Below are 24,593 nucleotides of genomic sequence, written 5' to 3'. Positions count from 1 at the left end.
TCTCTCTTGCTCTGTTTCTCCATTCAGATGAGAATGAGTGTCGTAGCAAGCCGGGGATCTGTGAGAATGGTCGTTGTATCAACACGATAGGCAGCTACATGTGCGAGTGTGGAGGCGGATATGAGTCTGACTCTACACGGACACAGTGTCTCGGTAAGAATCATACACACTCCTCCGGAACACACTTCTACTGTGTGTGTGTGTGTGTGTGTGTGTGTGTGTGTGTGTGTGTGTGTGTGTGTGTGTGTGTGTGTGTGTGTGTGTGTGTGTGTGTGTCTGTGTATCTGTGTGTGTGTGTGTGTGTGTCTGTGTCTGTGTCTGTGTCTGTGTGTGTGTGTGTGTGTGTGTGTGTGTGTGTGTGTGTGTGTGTGTGTATCTGTGTGTGTGTGTCTGTGTCTATGTATCTGTGTATCTGTGTGTGTGTGTGTGTGTGTGTGTCTGTGTATCTGTGTGTGTGTGTGTGTATCTGTGTGTGTGTGTGTCTGTGTCTATGTATCTGTGTATCTGTGTGTGTGTGTGTGTGTCTGACAGTCAGTGTTCTGTACAGTATATGTCTAAAATGAGCTATAAGTCGTTTATTTAGTTAGTGATACAACAGTTTTTCTCCCGCCCACTTGAGAAACAACTAGAGCAGATTGTAGTCTTCTTATTTTTGTTAGCGCCTGTGCTACATCTGGACGGTTACATTTCCTCTCCTGTATAAATGTCTGTGTTTAAAAAAAAAAATGTAAATGGAGAAAAATGTCTTACAAACGCCTGTTCTTTTTTTCATGTGTAATGTGTTGAATGACTTGTTTAAATGTCTGTCTGTTCTGTATAGAGCCTGTGTTCTAACGCCAACGCTCCTGGTTGCTCTCAACCAATCATAGTCTTCCCTCACCGGGAAAACAGGCTTCAATCCCCCACAACGTCCTTTCTGTCTCTCCCACTTATCTGCCTCCCCCCTCTGTTTCATAACACCTGCATTGCTGGCTGTTTGCTTGCTGTTGGCTTGCTGTTTGCTTGCTGTTTGCTTGCTGTTTGCTTGCTGTTGGCTGGCTGTTAGCTTGCTGTTTGCTTGCTGTTTGCTTGCTGTTGGCTTGCTGTAGGCTGGCTGTTTGCTTGCTGTTGGCTTGCTGTTTGCTGGCTGTTTGCTTGCTGGGTTTCTGTACAGCCCTTTGTGACATCAGCTGATTTAAGAAGGGCGTTATAAATACATTTGACAAGTGCCTCAATAAAGTTTCAAAAATACCCCAATATATATATATATATATATATATATATATATATATATATATATATATATATATATATATATATATATAGAGAGAGAGGAAATTAGCATTTCACTACACTCGCATTAACATCTGCTAACCATGTGTATGTGACCAGTATCATTTTATTTGATTTAGAATATTTTCACTGAGTGTACAAAATATTAAGGACACATTTATAATATTGAGTCCCCCCCGCCCCCCTGCTCTCACAACAGCCTCAATTTGTCGGGGCATGGACTCTACAAGGTGTTGAAAGCGTTCCACAGGAATGCCCATGTTGACGCCAGTGCTTCCCACAGTTTTGCCAAGATGGCTGGTTGTCCTTTGGGTGGTGGACCATTCTTTATACACACAGGAAACTGTTGAGTGTGAAAAACACAGCAACGTTGCAGTTCTTGACACACTCAAACCGGTGCTCCTGGGCCCTACTACCATAACTGGTTTAAAGGCACTTACATATTTTGTCTTGTCCATTCACCCTCTGAATGGCACACATATACAATCCATGTTTCAATTGTCTCAAGCCTTAAACATCCTTCTTTAACCTGTCTCCTCCCCTTCCTCTGGACTCATTCAATGGATTTAACAAGTGCCATCAATAAGGGATCATAGCTTTCACCTGATCAGCCTATGTCATAGAAATAGGTGTTCTTAATGTTTTGTACACTCAGTGTATAGATGCAGTCTGTCTGTTCTGCCCCTCTCTCTAGACTACAGGGAGGGCTTCTGCTTTACCGAGGTGCTCATGACTATGTGCCAGATGTCTTCCAGCAGCCGGACCCCCACCACCAAGTCCCAGTGCTGCTGTGACGGAGGCCGCGGTTGGGGTAACCAGTGTGAGCTCTGTCCCCTGGCTGGCACGGCAGGCTACAGGAAGCTCTGTCCCCACGGCCCGGGATACGCCACCGACGGCATGGGTGAGAGGTCAAAGGGTTGAACAGTGGAAGTGCCTGTTGGCAGAAGTGCCTTGATGATAATGCTTGAGATACAGGTTAAATGTGTATGGCTTTCGGTCAGCTGGTCAATAGTTTCTTCTAGGCTTTTTAAATAATTCCAAATAGGCCATTATTCCATTCCCCTAGGCACTAGTGTAGATCTAAAATGATAGGATAGGTGTAAGCGATATGGCAACATGCCCATCCGACTATTCAAAAGGCAAGATGTAGCAATTACCACATATAAGTTCAAGGAATGATCCAGTGAAAGGAATGTCACCTCGCCCTAGGCCAGGACGAGTGTTTCAGTGTTATTTTTAGAGTGTCAACTTGTAATTCATACTATTTTTTTTTCTCTCGGGTTGTCCACTAGAATGCAAGAGTAACCTCGCAAACTTAATAAACCCTTGAATTGAATCAAGATTAGTAATCGGAAAACAAGAAATTATACATGGGACACGGAACAAGCCGATTAAATTGACCCTATAGACGATGGCCACGCAACTTTTTCAGTGGAATTTTTTTTATTTTCTAAATGTTATTTTTTAAAATTTATTATTATTATAATTTATTTTTTTACCCCATTTTCTCCCCAATTTCATGGTATCCAATGGTTAGTAATTACTATCTTATCTCATCGCTACAACTCCCGTACGGGCTCGGGAGAGACGAAGGTCGAAAGCCATGCGTCCTCCGAAACACAACCCAACCAAGCCGCACTGCTTCTTAACACAGCGCGCATCCAACCCGGAAGCCAGCCGCACCAATGTGTCGGAGGAAACACCGTGCACCTGGCGACCTTGGATAGCGTGCACTGCGCCCGGCCCGCCTAAATGGTTTTGATTTAGGAAATCTGTTCCCAAGTATTACCACAAATCAATAGAGAAGTGATCATGTCTCAATGTAATCAAGGTATGAAATGATTATGTTATTGTTCAAAAACAATATCTGTTTGGGCTTACTTCCACTCAATTTACAGTGTACAAATGTGTTTCGGGCCCTATGACCATCCATTCAGAAAATAATTACTCCATGGCTGAATCTAATTGTCACCCCTGCTTTAGACTATGGGTATATTTCTTATTCAGCTGAATCCTGAATGGTCCCGTCCTCTCTGAATGGTCCCGTCTTCTCTGAATGGTCCCGTCTTCTCTGAATGGTCCCGTCCTCTCTGAATGGTCCCGTCTTCTCTGAATGGTCCCGTCTTCTCTGAATGGTCCCGTCCTCTCTGAATGGTCCCGTCCTCTCTGAATGGTCCCGTCTTCTCTGAATGGTCCCGTCTTCTCTGAATGGTCCCGTCCTCTCTGAATGGTCCCGTCTTCTCTGAATGGTCCCGTCTTCTCTGAATGGTCCCGTCCTCTCTGAATGGTCCCGTCTTCTCTGAATGGTCCCGTCTTCTCTGAATGGTCCCGTCCTCTCTGAATGGTCCCGTCCTCTCTGAATGGTCCCGTCCTCTCTGAATGGTCCCGTCTTCTCTGAATGGTCCCGTCTTCTCTGAATGGTCCCGTCTTCTCTGAATGGTCCCGTCTTCTCTAAATGGTCCCGTCTTCTCTGAATGGTCCCGTCTTCTCTGAATGGTCCCGTCCTCTCTGAATGGTCCCGTCTTCTCTGAATGGTCCCGTCCTCTCTGAATGGTCCCGTCTTCTCTGAATGGTCCCGTCTTCTCTGAATGGTCCCGTCTTCTCTGAATGGTCCCGTCCTCTCTAAATGGTCCCGTCTTCTCTGAATGGTCCCGTCTTCTCTAAATGGTCCAGTCTTCTCTGAATGGTCCCGTCTTCTCTGAATGGTCCCGTCTTCTCTGAATGGTCCCGTCTTCTCTGAATGGTCTCCTCTTCTCTGAATGGTCCCGTCTTCTCTGAATGGTCCCGTCTTCTCTGAATGATCCCGTCTTCTCTGAATGGTCTCCTCTTCTCTGAATGGTCCCGTCTTCTCTGAATGGTCCCGTCTTCTCTGAATGGTCCCGTCTTCTCTGAATGGTCCCGTCTTGTCCCGTCTTCTCTGAATGGCCCTGTGCTCTCTGCCTTTTTGTCCTACAGATATAGACGAGTGTAAGGTAATCCCTGACACGTGTAAGAATGGACGCTGCATCAACACCATGGGATCCTACCGCTGCCACTGCAAACTGGGCTACACTTCCACCATCACTGGAACGGCCTGCGTGGGTAAGGCACATTCCACTGTTACACTTCTATTGGTCAGAACAGTATTATGATGCGACATGGAGTCTGTTGTGAAACCTACTGAGTGGTTGTGATTGAAGCCCATTGTGACTGTTTTTAAAAACCTGGTGAGTGGTTGTGATTGAAGGTTATTGTAACTGTTTTTAAAAACCTGGTGAGTGGTTGTAATTGAAGGTTATTGTAACTGTTTTTAAAAACCTGGTGAGTGGTTGTAATTGAAGGTTATTGTAACTGTTTTTAAAAACCTGGTGAGTGGTTGTAATTGAAGCCCATTGTGAATGCAACCAAATCTATGATTTGTTGTATCAGCGATTTATTGCAGGGCGGGAGCAAAATTGCACTCCAATACCAAGGCTGTGTTGGGATACATGGAAAATACATCGTTCTCTCCTTGCCTCTTTGAAGTCGTCACTAATTTGACCATTTCCCCTTTCACCTATCAGATCATAGATAAATGATTACAACATTATAACATTATAACCCTCCCTCCCCTGTTGATCTTCTGTGTTCTCTTCCTGTCAGATCTGGATGAGTGTGTCATGTCCCCCAAGCCGTGTAATTTCATCTGTAAGAACACCGAGGGGAGTTACACTTGCTCCTGTCCCCGTGGTTACGTGCTCCAAGAGGACGGCAGGACCTGCAAAGGTACAGGGAAACTACAGTTCCCATGATGCAAAGCAACAGTCTTTTTTTTTTTTTGCTCGATGGCTGTCTGCTGGATTTCTAGATTGGATAAGGTTACTTAGCGGTATTATAGCCTGGTCCTAGATCTGAGTGTTCTGTGCTGCAAACGTCTATGGTCATTGTCACGTCACGACACAACAGATCTAGGACCAGGTTAGAGGTTTTACAGATCAAACCCAACATCTATCAACTTCATTTCAACGGTACCTGCTGAACTGTGTATGCGACCAATAAACTTAAGATTTTTATTAGATTTTTACTAGCTAGCTAAAATGATCTCTTCATTATTAGTGAGTGATTAGTGAGTGCTGTCCACACTATAGGAATAGATTAATGAGATGACAGATGCTGCTCAACAGCCAGTCATTACTGTAGTTGATTGTCCTGTATCACAACGTGGCGACAGACCTAAATCACAGTGACTGAATACACTGGTTGAATGAGTCATGAACAGTGCTGGAATGAATTGAATCGCAGCATAGGGGGCTCTGTCCATTGAAAAGGGGTCAACACAAAATAATCGAATGTTGTGTAATAACAGGGTGTAATGTTTTGTGTGTTTGATCTGAGAGCTTTGGTTTACTGTGTGTGTGTGTGTGTGTGTGTGTGTGTGTGTGTGTGTGTGTGTGTGTGTGTGTGTGTGTGTGTGTGTGTGTGTGTGTGTGTGTGTGTGTGTGTGTGTGTGTGTGTGTGTGTGTGTGTGTGTGTGTGTGTGTGTGTGTGTGTGTGTGTGTCCGTTTAGATTTGGACGAGTGCCAGACCAAGAGGCACAACTGTCAGTTCATGTGTGTCAACACCGTGGGCGGATTCACCTGCAAGTGTCCCCCTGGCTTCACCCAGCACCACACTGCATGCATAGGTAAGGCAATACGTCTGTAGTGTCCGTGTCTTTAAACTGCAGCTATAAGGGTTACCATGGTTATGTTCAATAGGACACACCCTTTTAAAACGGAAAACAAAAAATGACCATTTCTTATTGGACAAGTTCAACAAAGTCCCAACCCTGTTTCAGTCTGTCCTTTTTAAAATTCTGTTTGGTGCTCAATGAACACAACTCAGGTAAAATACAAACTACATAAATGCAATGCTCTCTCTGTCAGATAATAATGAGTGTGTCGGGGAACCCTCCCTGTGTGGCACCAAGGGCATCTGTCAGAACTCCCCTGGTAGCTTCAACTGTGCGTGCCAGCGGGGTTACGAACTGGACGACACCGGACTGCACTGTGATGGTAGCTACAATTTAGTTTTTATTTCTTCCTTTCGTCATTCCATTTCTTACGGGAAACATCCACATGACACACTTCATATGAATTATGCTTTTTGTTTCAATAAATCGGGGAGGCAGGTAGCCTAGTGGTTAGAGCGTTGGGCCAGTAATCGAAAGGTTGCTAGATCGAATCCCCCGAGCTGACAAGGTAGAACTCTGTCGTTCTGCCCCTGAACAAGGCAGTTAACCCACTGTTCCTAGGCCGTCATTGTAAATAAGAATTTGTTCTTAACTGACTTGCCTAGTTAAATTTTAAATAAATATAGAATTAGCATCATTGAACAATCATAAGGAATTGTTCAATATTTTTGCCATATCATCATCTTACTCTATGTAACCTGATGGCTAAGTTTGCATTGCACCGTTGCCTCACCTCCCTAAAACCTGAAGATATGATGTCCCCCGATCAACCAATGCCATGGTTTTGGCTACGTTTGCATTGCACCGTTGCCTCACCTCCCTAAAACCTGAAGATATGATGTCCCCCGATCAACCAATGCCATGGTTTTGGCAACGTTTGCATTGCATCGTTGCCTCACCACCCTAAAACCTGAAGATATGATGTCCCCCGATCAACCAATGCCATGGTTTTGGCTAAGTTTGCATTGCATCGTTGCCTCACCACCCTAAAACCTGAAGATATGATGTCCCTGATCAACCAATGCCATGGTTTTGGCTAAGTTTGCCTTGCATCGTTGCCTCACCACCCTAAAACCTGAAGATATGATGTCCCCCGATCAACCAATGCCATGGTTTTGGCTAAGTTTGCATTGCATCGTTGCCTCACCACCCTAAAACCTGAAGATATGATGTCCCCCGATCAACCAATGCCATGGTTTTGGCTAAGTTTGCATTGCATCGTTGCCTCACCTCCCTAAAACCTGAAGATATGATGTCCCCCCCCCGATCAACCAATGCCATGGTTTTGGTGAGCTAGTGGTGAAATCTGTATCTTAAGCATACAGTGGGGCAAAAAAGTATTTAGTCAGCCACCAATTGTGCAAGTTCTCCCACTTAAAAAGATGAGAGAGGCCTGTAATTTTCATCATAGGTACACTTCAACTACGACAGACAATATGAGGGGGAAAAAATCCAGAAAATCACATTGTAGGATTTTTAATGAATTTATTTGCAAATTATGGTGGAAAATAAGTATTTAAGAAGAACTGTGGGATTGAACCTCAGTGGCAGAGATAAACCTCCTGGTAAACAAAATGTTTTTGGCAGTTTGGTGGTAGTTTTTCCACCTGTATTGTCAGAAGCAACATATTTAAAAAATACATAAACAATGAAGTTAAAAGATGAAAATATATATTTATATTTATATTATACATATATTTTAAAGACTTCTCAAAGTGGCACTACTGTCGTAAAAGCGTAGGAAATCAAGGCCTACTTGACTGTTCTCTCTAACAGCATTTGGCTGACTGCGACTTCAAGGCCTCAAACATTTCGCCAACTCTCCTTTTATTGAAGTCTCCACAGAGTGGCAATGCCCAAAACCACAAGTCCTACTGGCAATATCTAAATGAACTCTGTGCCATCGCTCCACAAACAAAATAATTCACTTTCAAAACTCAACAAAAAATATTTTGTTACAGGTTGACTGTAAGTATTGTACGGGGAGAGAATTCAGGGCAGTGGTTTGGTTTGTGCCATGGACTCTGTAAAAGCTCAAATCCAGGTTGAACGTTATCCTCTGTTTTGAGCTAAAGTTTACCTGGTTTGCGTTACTCGAAAGCAGTGGGGATGAATGGATATGATTTTTGTTTGACTAAATGAAAAGCATTCGGCTTAAATAGGCCATTTTCCCACATCTATAGGAGTGTGTATTAGAAACAGATGGCGAGTCAACCTGCCAATTCATTATGAAGGGTCAATTGTACACACCAAGGGAATCCATACAACTAGGCAGCTAAAGGCAGATTTGTTCTACTAGCATTTTGGGTGTAAACGCAATTGAAATACCCTAACATAGATTTCAAGCTCATATATATATTTTAGAGGAGCTGATGCAGGAAACTCACAATTGCATCATACTGCATTGTACAGTAGCTTAAGGGTATATTAATGTTCCAATCTAAATATGCAATGTAACCAGGATGGGAACGGTGATGATGATGAATAGAAATTAGGAATATGGTGATGATAATGATGAAGATTAGGAAAGTAACGTTGATGATGATTATTAGGATGGTGAAGATGACGGATGGGCCAATGCATATGTGTTCTTCTGCCTTTTGACCGTTAGACGTGAACGAGTGTGACAGTAACGACAGGTGTCAACATGGCTGCCAGAACATGCTGGGAGGCTACCGTTGTAACTGCCCTCAGGGCTACACACAGCACTACCAGTGGAACCAGTGTGTGGGTGAGTACCACACACACGCACACAGAGGGCGCCATCGAAAACTTGTGTTAAAGCAATGACAGGAAGTCTACAGCAACAACTAGCATACCAGCAGTTCCAGTAGACTTCCAGCCATTTCTCTAACGCTAGTTAGCCATTGCTCTAACGCTAGTTAGCCATTGCTCTAACGCTAGTTAGCCATTTCTCTAACGCTAGTTAGCCATTGCTCTAACGCTAGTTAGCCATTGCTCTAACGCTAGTTAGCCATTGCTCTAATGCTAGTTAGCCATTTCTCTCTAACGCTAGTTAGCCATTGCTCTAATGCTAGTTAGCCATTTCTCTCTAACGCTAGTTAGCCATTGCTCTAACGCTAGTTAGCCATTGCTCTAACGCTAGTTAGCCATTTCTCTCTAATGCTGGTTAGCCATTGCTCTAATGCTAGTTAGCCATTTCTCTCTAACGCTAGTTAGCCATTGCTCTAACGCTAGTTAGCCATTTCTCTAACGCTCGTTAGCCATTGCTCTAACGCTAGTTAGCCATTGCTCTAATGCTAGTTAGCCATTGCTCTCTAACGCTAGTTAGCCATTGCTCTAACGCTAATGCGATTTAGCAACTTCCTTCAAACTGCACACAGGGATTGGAAGGTTGGGAGTTCGATCCCCAGCAGAGTCATACCAAAGACTGTAAAAATGGGACCCGATGAGCTTTAAGACTGTAAATTGGGGGTAAGGCCCTGTGATAGACTAGCGTCCTGTCCAGGGGCTGTACTTGTATTTCAAGCTGTCTCACGCTACAGAAACAGGAAATAGGCTCCTGCTCCCATGAGCTGTTCTGGGTCACACAAGCGAAGACTTGTGCAAGGCTACTTACTTATATTGACGGTTGGGTTAAGACTTGTTTTGCGTTATACGTTTGCAACCTGGCCATTGATTAAATCTGTGCATTGGTTTTACTTCGCTGGGCGTCATTAAAGTGTCCATCACAAGCTGAGTCGCCCTTTCCTGCAGTCAAGGACCAAAAGCACCTTCTTTGACCTCATAGGTGGAATGTTATTCATAAATTATTTATTTATTTTTAAACGACCAAAATCCGGTGTTTCTATGTCAAATAGTTTTGTTAGTTTTCAGTCTTCTGTGATGTATATAAAGTGTAATATTGGGATGAAAACTCGAAATGTAATACATTTCAACTTTACATCTGACATGGTACAGGTTTCTTCTTTATTTAAGCCCATAACCATGTGTGTGAGGTGTATACTTTTGTTTCAAACTAGATTTGTTTTTAAGACTACCGAGAAGCACTCTGTGTGACCCTGTTTTAACCCACTCAGTAAAAGGTTGATAGCCATTTAATAAATCATAGTTTTTGGGGGTTTGTGTGCTCGTAAAATGAGTTGTACAGTAGAGGACGGGAGTATTATATTTCTTAATCATTGTAAATTAACATTCTCTGTTAGATGCATTATCATCTTGTCTGTTGGGGGTGATATCTAACTTTTACTTAAGTCGTATTTTCACTTAGTTAAACATTGTTGTCAATAGGAGATAAATAAAAAAAGCATTTGGAAGTTAGGATTCAGCACATAGAGTTAAGATAAACCAAAGGTTATTTAGATAATAAAGTAAGTTTCTGTTGTATGGTGAAATTCATTGTCACAGAAAATGATGTAAAAGTGCTATGTGTGCATTGGCAGAAGGGTACTTTCAACTACTTGCTGCAAACAAATGTTTTTGAAAACAATATTGGACTACCTTCCATTTACAGGTCGAGTAAACAGAACCACATTGCCACCTGCTGGACAATAAGAGAAAGGTTCTCTCTCTCTCTCGTACCAATGGGTTCCAGAACGTTGATATTATTACAGTAGTGTTCTAATGTTCTATAGATTCATTGTGATCCACTGTCAAAAAGCAAATGCATTGTCACCTAGATTCAGACATTTTAGCTTAAGATGTATTTTCCAATGCTGCTTTAACCCTGGGGGTGTGGGTCACAGCAAGGTGTGGGGGGTGTGGGTCACAGCAAGGTGTGGGGGTGTGGGGGTGTGGGTCTCAGCAAGGTGTGGGGGTGTGGGTCACAGCAAGGTGTGGGGGTGTGGGTCACAGCAAGGCGTGGGGGTGGGGGGTGTGGGTCACAGCAAGGTGTGGGGGGTGTGGGTCACAGCAAGGTGTGGGGGTGTGGGGGTGTGGGTCACAGCAAGGTGTGGGGGTGTGGGTCACAGCAAGGTGTGGGGGTGTGGGTCACAGCAAGGTGTGGGGGGTGTGGGTCACAGCAAGGTGTGGGGGGTGTGGGTCACAGCAAGGTGTTTCAATCATTCTATGTCCTGGTTGACCTCAATAACAAGTCAAACTAATTCTCCTACCCCCTCTCTTAACTCCTCCACCCCCTCCTCCCCTCTCTCAGATGAGAACGAGTGCTCCAACCCGGGCAGCTGTGGATCGGCCTCCTGTTACAACACGCTAGGCAGCTTCAAGTGTGCCTGCCCCTCAGGCTACAGCTTCGACTCATTCAGCAGCAGCTGTCAGGATGTCAACGAGTGCTCCAACAAGAACCCCTGTAGCTACGGCTGCTCCAACACAGAGGGAGGCTACCTGTGTGGTTGCCCGCTGGGCTATTTTCGCATGGGCCAAGGGTAAGGAGGCAGGGACCTGGAGCTAACTCTGCAAATAGCACTGCTGGGTGATTTGAAAAGTCATAATCAATCTATCATTTATATAATAATGCTCTTAGCAAAAAAATTGTATCTTTAATTGACAATCTGTAGAAACTATGAGAATAGAAAGTTTCAGAACGTTTTGTGAAACATCACAGAAAAATACATGGCAAATAGAATGGTGTTCTGAGATAGATGGGAGGGGTTGAGGGGACTGGATGGTGTTCTGAGATAGATGGGAGGGGTTTGATGGGACTGGATGGTGTTCTGAGATAGATGGGAGGGGTTTGATGGGACTGGATGGGGTTCAGAGATAGATGGGAGGGGTTTGATGGGACTGGATGGTGTTCTGAGATAGATGGGAGGGGTTGAGGGGACTGGATGGTGTTCAGAGATAGATGGGAGGGGTTTGATGGGACTGGATGGTGTTCAGAGATAGATGGGAGGGGTTTGATGGGACTGGATGGTGTTCAGAGATAGATGGGAGGGGTTTGATGGGACTGGATGGTGTTCTGAGATAGATGGGAGGGGTTTGATGGGACTGGATGGTGTTCTGAGATAGATGGGAGGTGTTTGATGGGACTGGATGGTGTTCTGAGATAGATGGGAGGGGTTTGATGGGACTGGATGGTGTTCTGAGATAGATGGGAGGGGTTTGATGGGACTGGATGGTGTTCAGAGATAGATGGGAGGGGTTTGATGGGACTGGATGGTGTTCTGAGATAGATGGGAGGGGTTTGATGGGACTGGATGGTGTTCTGAGATAGATGGGAGGGGTTTGATGGGACTGGATGGTGTTCAGAGATAGATGGGAGGGGTTTGATGGGAACTGAAGGATAGGACTGGATGGTGTTCAGAGATAGATGGGAGGGGTTTGATGAGACTGGATGGTGTTCAGAGATAGATGGGAGGGGTTTTATGGGACTGGATGGTGTTCAGAGATAGATGGGAGGGGTTTGATGGGACTGGATGGTGTTCAGAGATAGATGGGAGGGGATTGATGGGAACTGAAGGATAGGACTGGATGGTGTTCAGAGATAGATGGGAGGGGTTTGATGGGACTGGATGGTGTTCAGAGATAGATGGGAGGGGTTTGATGGGACTGGATGGTGTTCAGAGATAGATGGGAGGGGTTTGATGGGACTGGATGGTGTTCTGAGATAGATGGGAGGGTTTGATGGGACTGGATGGTGTTCAGAGATAGATGGGAGGGGTTTGATGGGACTGGATGGTGTTCAGAGATAGATGGGAGGGGTTTGATGGGACTGGATGGTGTTCAGAGATAGATGGGAGGGGTTTGATGGGACTGGATGGTGTTCAGAGATAGATGGGAGGGGTTTGATGGGACTGGATGGTGTTCTGAGATAGATGGGAGGGGTTTGATGGGACTGGATGGTGTTCTGAGATAGATGGGAGGTGTTTGATGGGACTGGATGGTGTTCTGAGATAGATGGGAGGGGTTTGATGGGACTGGATGGTGTTCTGAGATAGATGGGAGGGGTTTGATGGGACTGGATGGTGTTCAGAGATAGATGGGAGGGGTTTGATGGGACTGGATGGTGTTCAGAGATAGATGGGAGGGGTTTGATGGGACCGGATGGTGTTCAGAGATAGATGGGAGGGGTTTGATGAGACTGGATGGTGTTCAGAGATAGATGGGAGGGGTTGAGTGGAGCCGAAGGATGGGACTAAAAATAAACAAAAGACAACTATTGGGAAATGTGTCTGTAAAATGTATATAATATGTATAAGCTGGAAGTAGAAGCCTAAGTATTGTTGTCCATTACTTTACTCAAATTAGGGGAGGTATGGCAGGGTTAGGGGAAATATATATATTTAAAAACAATACATATACACTACCAGTCAAAAGTTTGGACACACCTACCAGTTCCCATGGGGCGGCAGGGTAGCCTAGTGGTTAGAGTGTTAACCCCCGAGAGTTCAAACCCCCGAGCTGACAAGGTACAAATCTGTCGTTCTGCCCCTGAACAGGCAGTTAACCCACTGTTTCTAGGCCGTCATTGAAAGTAAGAATTTGTTCTTAACTGACTTGCCTAGTTAAATAAAGGTAAAATAAAATAAAAATTCAAGTTTATTTTTTTACTATTTTCTACAAGACATAAAAAATATGAATAACAACAATGGAATTATGTAGTAACCAAAAAAGTGTTAAACAAATCTAAAGATATTTGAGATTCTTCAAATAGCCACCCTTTGCCTTGATGACAGCTCTGCACACTCTTGGCATTCTGTCAATCAGCTTCACCTGGAATGCTTTTCCAACAGTCTTGAATGAGTTCCCACATATGCTGAGCACTTGTTGGCTGCTTTTCCTTCACTCTGTGGTCCAACCCATCCCAAACCATCTCAATTGGGTTGAAGTTGGGTGATTGTTGAGGCCAGGTCATCTGATGCAGCACTCCATCACTCTCCTTCTTGGTAAATAGCCCTTACACAGCCTGGAGGTGTGTTGAGTCATTGTCCTGTTGAAAATCAAATCAAATCAAATGTATTTATATAGCCCTTCGTACATCAGCTGATATCTCAAAGTGCTGTACAGAACCCCAGCCTAAAACCCCAAACAGCAAGCAATGCAGGTGTAGAAGCACGTTGGCTAGGAAAAACTCCCTAGAAAGGCCATAACCTAGGAAGAAACCTAGATAGGAACCAGGCTATTCTGGCTGTGCCGGGTGGAGATTATAACAGAACATGGCCAAGATGTTCAAATGTTCATAAATGACCAGCATGGTCAAATAATAATAATCACATGCAGAACAGTTGAAACTGGAGCAGCAGCACGGCCAGGTGGACTGGGGACAGCAAGGAGTCATCATGTCAGGTAGTCCTGAGGCATGGTCCTAGGGCTCAGGTCCTCCGAGAGAGAGAAAGAAAGAAAGAGAGAATTAGAGAGAGCATAATTAAATTAACTCAGGACACCGGATAGGACAGGAGAAGTACTCCAGATGTAACAAACTGACCCTAGCCCCCCGACACATAAACTACTGCAGCATAAATACTAGAGGCTGAGACAGGAGGGGTCAGGAGACACTGTGGCCCCATCCGATGACACCCCCGGACAGGGCCAAACAGGAAGGATATAACCCCACCCACTTTGCCAAAGCACAACCCCCACACCACTAGAGGGATATCTTCAACCACCAACTTACCATCCTGAGACAAGGCCGAGTATAGCCCACAAAGATCTCCGCCACGGCACAACCCAAGGGGGGGCGCCAACCCAGACAGGAAGATCACATCAGTGACTCAACCCACTCAAGTGACGCACCCCTCCTAGGGACGGTATGAAAGAGCCCTAGTAAGCCAGTGACTCAGCCCCTGTAATATGGTTAGAGGCAGAGAATCCCAGTGGAGAGAGGGGAACTAGCCAGGCAGAGACAGCAAGGGCGGTTCGTTGCTCCAGAGCCTTTCCGTCCACCTTCACACTCCTGGGCCAGACTACACTCAATCATATGACCAACTGAAGAGATGAGTCTTCAGTAAAGACTTAAAGGTTGAGACCGAGTTTGCGTCTCTCACATGGGTAGGCAGACCATTCCATAAAAATGGAGCTCTATAGGAGAAAGCCCTGCCTCCAGCTGTTTGCTTAGAAATTCTAGGGACAATTAGGAGGCCTGCGTCTTGTGACCGTAGCGTACGTGTAGGTATGTACGGCAGGACCAAATCAGAGAGATAGGTAGGAGCAAGCCCATGTAATGCTTTGTAGGTTAGCAGTAAAACCTTGAAATCAGCCCTTGCCTTGACAGGAAGCCAGTGTAGGGAGGCTAGCACTGGAGTAATATGATCACATTTTTTGGTTCTAGTCAGAATTCTAGCAGCCATATTTAGCACTAACTGAATTTTATTTAGTGCTTTATCCGGGTAGCCGGAAAGTAGAGCATTGCAGTAGTCTAACCTAGAAGTGACAAAAGCATGGATTAATTTTTCTGCATCATTTCTGGACAGAAAGTTTCTGATTTTTGCAATGTTACGTAGATGGAAAAAAGCTGTCCTTGAAACAGTCTTGATATGTTCGTCAAAAGAGAGATCAGGGTCCAGAGTAATGCCGAGGTCCTTCACAGTTTTATTTGAGACGACTGTACAACCATTAAGATTGATTGTCAGATTCAACAGAAGATCTCTTTTATTCTTGGGAAATTGGAAAATAAATGATAGTCAGTTAGTGCTAAATATGGCTGCTAAGCCCAAACCAAATGGGATTGCGTATCTGTAACGGTTGTCTTCGGTGGAAGGAGAGGAGGACCAAAGCGCAGCGTGGTATGTGTTCATGATATATATATATATATATTTTTTGTTTGTTTTTGTTTAGAATTTTACCCCTTTTTCTCCCCAATTTCGTGGTCTCCAATTGTTGTAGTAGCTACTATCTTGTCTCATCGCTACAACTCCCGTACGGGCTCGGGAGAGATGAAGGTTGAAAGTCATGCGTCCTCCGATACACAACCCAACCAAGCCGCACTGCTTCTTAACACAGCGTGCATCTAACCCGGAAGCCAGCCGCACCAATGCGCCGGAGGAAACACCGTGCACCCGGCCACCTTGGTTAGCGCACACAGGAGTCGCTGGCGCGCGATGAGACAAGGACACCCCTACCGACCAAGCCCTCCCTAACCCGGGCGACGCTAGGCCAATTGTGCGTTGCCCCACGGACCTCCCGGTCGCGGCCGGTTACGACAGAGCCTGGGCGCGAACCCAGGGCACAGTACAGCGCCCTTAACCACTGCGCCACCCGGGAGGCCATCATGATATATTTTAATGAAATATCACTGGACACAGAAAACAAAAGGAACAAGAGAAATAAATGAAAACCGACACAGTCCCGTGTGGAACAAACACTGACACGGAAAAATAAACACCCACAAAACACAGGTGGGAAAAGGCTTCCTAACTATGATTCTCAATCAGAGACAACGACACCTGCCTCTGATTGAGAACCATACCAGGCCAAACACAAAACCACAACATAGAAAAAGGAACATAGACTAGTCACCCCAACTCACGCCCTGACCAAACTAAAACAAAGACATAACAAAGGAACTAAGGACAGAACGTGACAGTATCGCTGCATAATGCTATGGTAGCCATGCTGGTTAAGTGTGCCTTGAATGCTAAATAAATCATGACAGTGTCACCAGCAAAGCACCCCCACCCCATCACACCTCCTCCTCCATGCTTCACGGTGGGAACCACGTATGCAGAGATCATCCATTCACCTACTCTGCGTCTCACAAAGACACGGCAGTTGGAAACAAAATCTAAAATTTGAACTCATCAGACCAAAGGACAATTGCTCGTGTTTCTTGGCCCAAGCAAGTCTCTTCTTCTTATTGGTGTCCTTTAGTAGTGGTTTCTTTACAGCAATTTGACCATGAAGGCCAGATTCTCGCAGTCTCCTCTGAACAGTAGATGTTTAGATGTGTCTATTACTTGAACTCTCTGAAGCATTTATTTGGGCTGCAATTTCTGAGGCTGGTAACTTTAATGAACTTATCCTCTGCAGCAGAGATAACTCTGGGTCTTCCTTTCCTGTGGCGGTCCTCATGAGAGCCAGTTCCATCATAGCGCTTAATGGTTTTTGCGACTGCACTTGAAGAAACTTTAAAAGTTCTTGAAATTTTTCGGATTGACTGACTTTCATGTCTTAAAGTAATGATGGACTGTCGTTTCTCTTTGCCTATTTGAGCTGTTCTTGCCATAATATGGACTTGGTCTTTCACCAAATAGGGCTATCTAGAGATATACCAAACCCTACCTAGTCACAACACAACTGATTGGCTCAAACGCATTAAGAAGAAAGAAATATCACAAATGAACTTTTAACAAGGCACACCTGTTAATTAAAATGCATTCCATGTGACTACCTCATGAGGCTGGTTGAGAGAATGCCAAGAGTGTGCAAAGCTGTCATCAAGGCAAAGGGTGGCTACTTTGAAGAATCTAAAATCTAAACTATATTTAGATTTGTTTATCACTTTTTTGGGTTACTACATGATTCCATATGTGTTATTTCATAGTTTTGACGTCTTCACTATTATTCTACAATGTAGAAAATAGTAAAAATAAAGAAAAACCCTGGAATGAGTATGTGTCCAAACTTTGACTGGTACTGTATTTACCACAAAACATATATGTGGGATTGGAAATAATGCAGGCAATTACATTGATGGAAGCTACAATCTATCTGCAATATCAAACTGATCTACCCCCCCCCCAAAAAAAAAACAATACCAAAGGAGGCATTCTGCCAGATGACAGATGGCTGGTCCATATTTAGCCCAGTGGGTCTAAATTGGGATTTTAGAGTAGAAGTATCATTATTTATCTTATAATGAGGGCATCAAGGGGGGGGGGGGGAGAGCCGTGTTTTAGACATGCCAGGGACGATTCGTAAGGAGTGGATGGGATTGGGGTCAGGGCCCTTAGAAACACTTGTTGGGACGGGCCCATCAGGAACAGCTTAGCTTTTGACTTGTGTTTCCCAATCTGTTTCTCTGGGATTTCTGCAAATATTTGTTCTACCCCTGCACTAGCACACCTGACTGTTATGTTTCATGTATAATTTCATGGGTCAGAAGGATTTCCATTGTTGTAATGAAGAAGTTGTCGACTGCACTCTCCAATGCACTCTCTCATGCTCGTCTGTGTGCGTGCCTGTCTGACTGTGTGTCTCTGTGTGCGTGTGTGCCTGTCTGGCTGTGTGTCTCTGTGTGCATGCGTGCCTGTCTGACTGTGTGTTTCTGTGTGCCTGTCTGACTGTGTGTTTCTGTGTGTTGTTCAGTCACTGTGTGTCAGGCTTGGGCTTTGGGAAGGGCCAGTATGAGGGGCCAGAGATAGAAGACAACACTCTCTCCCCAGAGACCTGCTACGAGTGTAAGATCAACGACTACCCCAAGAAGCACGGCCGCAAGAGGCGCAACGCCAATGGAACGCAACCCATAGAGGTACAGTATATTGGGAGCATTGACACTTATAACAGTAGCGGTAACATGTTGGAGTGTCTGTTCTCTATTCTGGAGATGTATAGATGTATGTATATAGAGAGGTGAAAGGTTACTGCCCACTTTCATATGATGCAGAGAACTCTCATTCCATTAGTGATTCTCCGTTATTCCATTAGTCTGTGTGAACTATCTTGTCTCACATTTCAGTTCGCACCGGCCTAATGCACACTGACATTACATAGTCCTTCTTAGTTAGTTATGCCAAAGTGTAACACAGCAAAGCAAAATTGGTTCTGTGAAAGTTCCCAGAACATTTCCTAGGTCGGGCGACAAGTGTTCTCATAAAACAAAAAATATAATAATAAATTCAGTCGTGCTGATGATCATAGAAAGTTTGTATAAAACGTTTGCCTGATGTTGCAAGAACGTTCCTAGAACCCATTTACTTGGTTCTTTAAAAGGTTGACGGAATGTTTCTTTTAGGTTGTGGGAACATTGTGGGGATATGACAAGAGATAGGTTTCCAAAACGCTAACACTGACCATGTTTCTGTCAGGGTGCACAAAGCATTTGTTAGAAGAGGGTATGAGGAAGGAGCATGTGTTAGAAGAGGGTATGACGAAGGAGCATGTGTTAGAAGAGGGTATGAGGAAGGCACCATCCGTACGGTGAAGCATGGTGGTGGCAGCATCATGCTGTGGGGGTGTTTTTCAGCGTCAGGGACTGTGAGACTAGTCAGGATCGAGGCAAAGATGAACGGAGAAAAGTACAGAGAGATCCTTGATGAAAACCTGCTCCAGAGTGCTCAGGACCTCAGACTGGGGTGAAGGTTCACCTTCTAACAGGACAACAACCCTAAGCACACAGCCAAGACAACGCAGGAGTGTTAATATCTGTTGTTAAAAAAAGTAGATTTGCTCGAAAGTAGAGTCTATCTTGTCCGATATGAGAATGATCTGTTATCACTGTATCATACGTTTTTGAATCCAGTAAATTGTTGAATGTATTTTTGCAAATAAAAATGTAGTCAATTCTTTCTAGCTGAAATAATAAATGTAATACAAATATTATATAAATGTCATGAAGCAAAAATATACACAAATGAATACATTATCTGATCAAATGTATTTAGAAAGGGGCACAAGACAGGGTTGTCCTCTCTCCCCACTCCTTTTTGCACAGCTATTGAACCGCTAGTAGAAAGAATTAGACAGGACCCAAACGTAACAGGTATTGGTAAACACGAACATAAACTAATTGCAGATGATCTCCTGTTATACCTGACCAATATTAAAAACGCAATGCCCCCTTTGCTAAAAAAAATTTACATTTTCAGAATACTCTAAATTCTCAGGATATAAAATGATCATGGAGAAAACAAAATAATGGCAATAAGAAAAAGAAAAATAACAACTCACAATAACTCACGTTACTTTTCATTTACTTTAAATTCGTCTGTCTGCATATTTCAAGAAATAGCATATGAGGTTGCACTGAGATACCTGATGGGTTGGGCGATACTTTTCTCATCAATCATCTTTAAAAAAACATATACTTAAAAACTGGCAATCAACCAATCCTCCATCCTTTACATAATGGAAAGTGTGTTGGCGACGGAGAGAAACAAAATGATGCAGTTTGAGGCCATGTGTCGGAAAGTGATGCGGGCGCTGGAGAAGGGGGTGTGTGCTAGTGGGTCTAGGCAGGGGTGGTGTAGTTGATGTTTGCATGATGTTGTCGTTTGTATGTGTATGTTTCGTATTGTTTATAAAACATTCAATAAAATCGTACAAAAACAATCATCTTTTGATGATGCTAGAATGTTGACAGAACAGCCTTTCTGAGTTCTTTAAAGATTCCCTGACCATTTTAATTAGGCTGTGGGAACAGTGTGGGGACATTACAAGAGAGAGGTTCCCAAAATAAAAAATATGCTCAGTTGTTTAAGTTAGGTTGCACAGGACATTCCCTTAAATGTTGTAAGAATGTTGACAAAACCAAGGTTCCCAGAACATTTAAATAAGTTATGGGAGTTGTCTGGGGGGTTGTTGCCAGAATATTCTTGTGATATTCACATAGGTTGCACACAACATAATATTCCATTAATGTTCATGCAATATACATCTCAACTCATCTTGGAGGTCCTCAGAACATTTCAAGAAAATTTAGGAAATGTTATATTTAAATTTGACCAAATATCACCACAACATTCTCAGGATGCAAATGTATAGCTTCTTAAAGCAGGTTGGAATCCCCATTTTGTTTCTCTCCAGATTTAAATGGCAAAAAAATATGCTATGAACGTCATAAAAACAAACAGACTTAATTTGGAAATTGTGGAACATTATGCAACATTGTGGTAATGTTCTGTGCAACCTTTGCGAATATCACAAGAATATTCTTGCAACATTAAGGGAATGTCCCCTGCAACCTAACTTAAACATTGTATGAATATCATATTTTGAAAACGTTTATGTTTTGGGAACCGCTCTCTTGTATCCACACCGTTCCCACAACCTAATTAAATGGTCTGGGAACCTTTTTAAAGAACTCAAAGGTTGTTCTGTCAACATTTTTGCAACATCAAAAGGAATGTTTTGCGCACCCTGATACAAACATTATCTGAATGTCAGCACAACTGGACAGTTGTGTTTTGGGAACATATCTTTTGTGATGTTCCCACAATGTTCCGATCTGAATGTTACCACAACCTAATGAAACATTCTGGGAACCTTTAAAGAACAGACAAAATGTGTTCTGGGAACATTCTTGCAACATCACCCGACTCTTTTATACAAACATTGTATAATCAGCACGACTGGACAGTTTTTATGTTATGTGAACATTTGCTGCAACCTAATGAATGTTCTGTGAACTTTCACTTTCACAGAACCAATTTTGGTTTTCTGGGAAAACATTACTGGTACATTGTGTTATTACGTTACCTGGAAACCTAATGAGAACGTTTGGGGAACGTTCTGTGGTGGTTGTTACAGATTGTTGTTTACGACATTTTAGTGAACGTTAGAACATTCCAAGGATATTTCATTTAAAAAAACAAAAAATGATTTTGTCATCCTAATATTGGATAAACACTAATTAGAACTTAATGGGAATCTAATGTTCTGGGAATGTTCCCGGTTTGCTGGGAACCCTGTGCCTCTCATTGACAGAGTCCATGGTTACTTAGTAAGTTAGTAACCCCACGGCGTAACCCTGTCTGTCTCACCATCAGCACAACCAGGTGAGCCTAGCCAGTCTGGACATGGAAGTTCCTGTCACCCTGCTGCTCAACGTGTCCCAGCTCAACCCCAAGGAGCACATCCTGGAGCTGGTGCCTGCCATCAAGCCCTTGGTGGGCCACGTGCACTACGTCATCACCAGCGGCAACCGCAAAGGCCTGTTCCGCATCCAGCAGCGTGACGGCCTCTGCTACCTACACAGCACCAAGAGGAAGGGGGCACTGGCGGCACCGCAGGATCACACGCTGGTGATCGCCAGCTTGCCGCTCTACGGCAAAGCCCAGTTCAAAGAGCTGGAGGACCGCCGGGACCAAGACTACCTTACGGGGGAACTGGGGGAGAACCTGCGCATGAGGCTGCACATCCGACTGCAATAGCTGGAGTGGGATTGGGGAAACACAGGGAAACAACCCTTGTTTTCCCTTCAAACTGGTGTTTTTCAGTTCACCATTTTAAAGCCAAATGAGTGGAAGGAATGGGGTTTTTCTCTTCTTCTGTTTGGCATTTTTTTCTTGTTTTTTGCGTTTTTGACCTCAAAGTACTGTCCAGAATCTCTCTAGGGCAGCCCAATTCTAAAAAATAATAATAAACTTTCACTGATTTGTTTTTCAGTGGAAAATATATCAGAATTGAGCTGCCTATGTAAACACAGCCTAGGAAAAGAGTGAACATGAGACTTTACATCTTTCACAGGTTCTCCCTCGCTGTGAGTGACCTCATGCCATGACCATGTACACGAGTGGAAGACCAAGAGCAAGACATGATGTTCAAATTACCTGGACAGTTTAGTTGGTCAGTTCATGGTAAGGAAATAGCATGTGATGTTCTGGCGATAGGCAGGCTCTGAAAGTACACACGGCTAGTACATCTGCAGCATGGTGGGTTGCTACAATACAGTTGGACAATTTTACGGAGGTCAGCTTGGTTATTTTAGTGACTAGACACACTCTTGGTGAATTCCTAGTTGACTGTTGTAGAGCTGCCACAGTCCCACATTAATTTTGTAGTGGTCCGACAGACTATTGCAGCTCTGTGGCTGTGAACTTGTGAATTGAGCATTACAGGGCATAGCACCCTCCTGTAAGAGTTGGTAGTTAGCTATTGGTCGTGGTAGAACATTGTCAATATGGGATTTGGTGCCTTCAAAAAGGGAAACTGATATTTTAGGACACAACATGGAATCACATCATTATAAAGAATAATAGTAATTAAACATAAAAATTGTATTCTTACATATGTACATATTAACAATCAGTATTTCAATTATTGTGAACTGATTTTTTTTGTATTTATTTTAGTATTTAATACAAAGTTGTACACTATTGGTCAAATTCACATCTAATAAAATGACACACAAAAAAAAAGTGGCATTTACGTTTTTACACACCCTCAATGTGTATTCTCTTTGTGTATTACAGAAAGACACATCAGTTGTTAGAAACACATGTGTTTTGTATAATATACAGGAGTATGTATGTTCATATTGCACAATTACCTCAACGTTTAGTCTCTACAGATAAGGCTATGTGACCAATGAAAGCATGTATCAATCCAATTTCTTAAATCAGCTGTTGAAGGATATGGGTTTATTAGAATTTAGTTTATGTTGAAATTGATCATGGAAGTCATTGAGAAAGAGGTGGGCGCTATCCCACTTAGGGAGATGCTTCACTCATTGAAACGTTTGACCAAAGAGAAGTGTGTTTCAGTAATAAATATGAAGCTGTCTGGAGGTGTAATGTACGGTCATATGTAATCAAGGACTGTAGATGTGGTGAACACCTTGTTTTGCTTTTTGTTTTGTCTTCCATTTAAAAGCTTTTATTTCATTTCTCCCGTGGCATCAGTTCTCAAAATGTAAGTCGCATTTGGTTGCAGGATTTCTATACTCGCAAAGAAGCAATAGCAAGTAGCCCACAGAAACCAGGACATTTATTTTGTTGTCATTTTGTTTACATGTTTAAATATATCTACACAGAGTAAACTAACAGGGGTACAGTCAATAATGTATATAAACACTAGATCACCCACATGGGGTGTTGTTTTGAAGCCACTGCGCCACCATCTTTGTTCTCCTCCACCATCTTTGTTCTCCTCCACCATCTTTGTTCTCCTCCACCATTGTTTTAAAGGTTTTGGAAAATATAGAAATGCATTTATCAATGTCTATATTGCAGACACCTTATCACATACTTTTTACATTATATTTTATGAACTGAACTAACCCGTAAAGTATACTTTTTTGAAAGTACTGCTACTGTTCCCGCTACAACAAAGAAATACTTAGATCCATGTAATTTTATTCTTTTAATATTCCATTCATTCATATGGAACACTGCGCCTTCTGAGCAGTACACTTTTAGAAGAAAAAAAAACGATAAAAAAAACCCAAAAAGAGGGTTATTTCGACTGTCCCCATAGGAACCAAAAAGGGTTCTTCAAATGGTTATCCTGCTCAGAAGGAAGAAGAGCCGAAGAACTCTTTTCGGTTCAGAACCTTTTTTTTTTCCTAATATGGTGGCAATGGCTTCAGAGCCTCTCATTGGCCAATACATAGCATCAGCAATCTAGTATTTATATACATCATTGGGTACAATGACTCATGTAAGTGCACAAACATGCAATAGCCTTTTGTTCTACAGCTTTTTTTGGGGGGCGGCGATGTCCTACTAACAATGTGTAATACATTTACGTAACGATGCTACATCAACAGTAAGTAGGAGTATTGCTACTAGTATTATAAATGCTCCCTACTTAGGATGTTGTTAACGAAACCATTAGACAATATAGAGGTACTGTAGCGATGTCGAACTGGTGCTCAATGATGGCAGTATTGTATACACAGACATTTTCAGAAGTTACAAACTTACTGCATCGATGCGAAGACATGTCAAAACAAATGTATAACAGTCGGTTTGTTGTTGTATTTTTGAACTCTTGAACTGAACGTATTCTTTTTTACATGTTACCATGCAGTTGCTCACAAATAGATATGTTTGAATCTTTGTACTCATGTCCAGTTTTATTCATTGTAAATCTTTTTACAGTAAAGGTGTTTTTTTTTTGA

The 24,593-nt window shown here is 43.2% G+C and overlaps 1 protein-coding gene across 1 annotated transcript in view; it reads left to right on the top strand.

Moving 5' to 3' along the window:
- The window catches only part of LOC115117097 (fibrillin-2), a 261,948-nt gene extending 237,355 nt beyond the window's left edge, over positions 1–24,593 (top strand). The window contains exons 56-65 of the mRNA XM_065017208.1: positions 28–153; positions 1,967–2,173; positions 4,228–4,353; positions 4,894–5,016; positions 5,798–5,914; positions 6,156–6,284; positions 8,574–8,693; positions 11,076–11,304; positions 18,122–18,284; positions 21,520–24,593. Coding sequence (XP_064873280.1) covers positions 28–153; positions 1,967–2,173; positions 4,228–4,353; positions 4,894–5,016; positions 5,798–5,914; positions 6,156–6,284; positions 8,574–8,693; positions 11,076–11,304; positions 18,122–18,284; positions 21,520–21,903 — 1,724 coding nt within the window. The 3' untranslated portion in view covers positions 21,904–24,593. The remainder of the gene's footprint in view (positions 1–27; positions 154–1,966; positions 2,174–4,227; positions 4,354–4,893; positions 5,017–5,797; positions 5,915–6,155; positions 6,285–8,573; positions 8,694–11,075; positions 11,305–18,121; positions 18,285–21,519) is intronic.

Source organism: Oncorhynchus nerka, linkage group LG4 (assembly GCF_034236695.1).
Source record: "Oncorhynchus nerka isolate Pitt River linkage group LG4, Oner_Uvic_2.0, whole genome shotgun sequence".
In the NCBI taxonomy this organism is placed as follows: domain Eukaryota; kingdom Metazoa; phylum Chordata; class Actinopteri; order Salmoniformes; family Salmonidae; genus Oncorhynchus; species Oncorhynchus nerka.
This window is presented reverse-complemented; position numbering and strand designations above follow the sequence as displayed.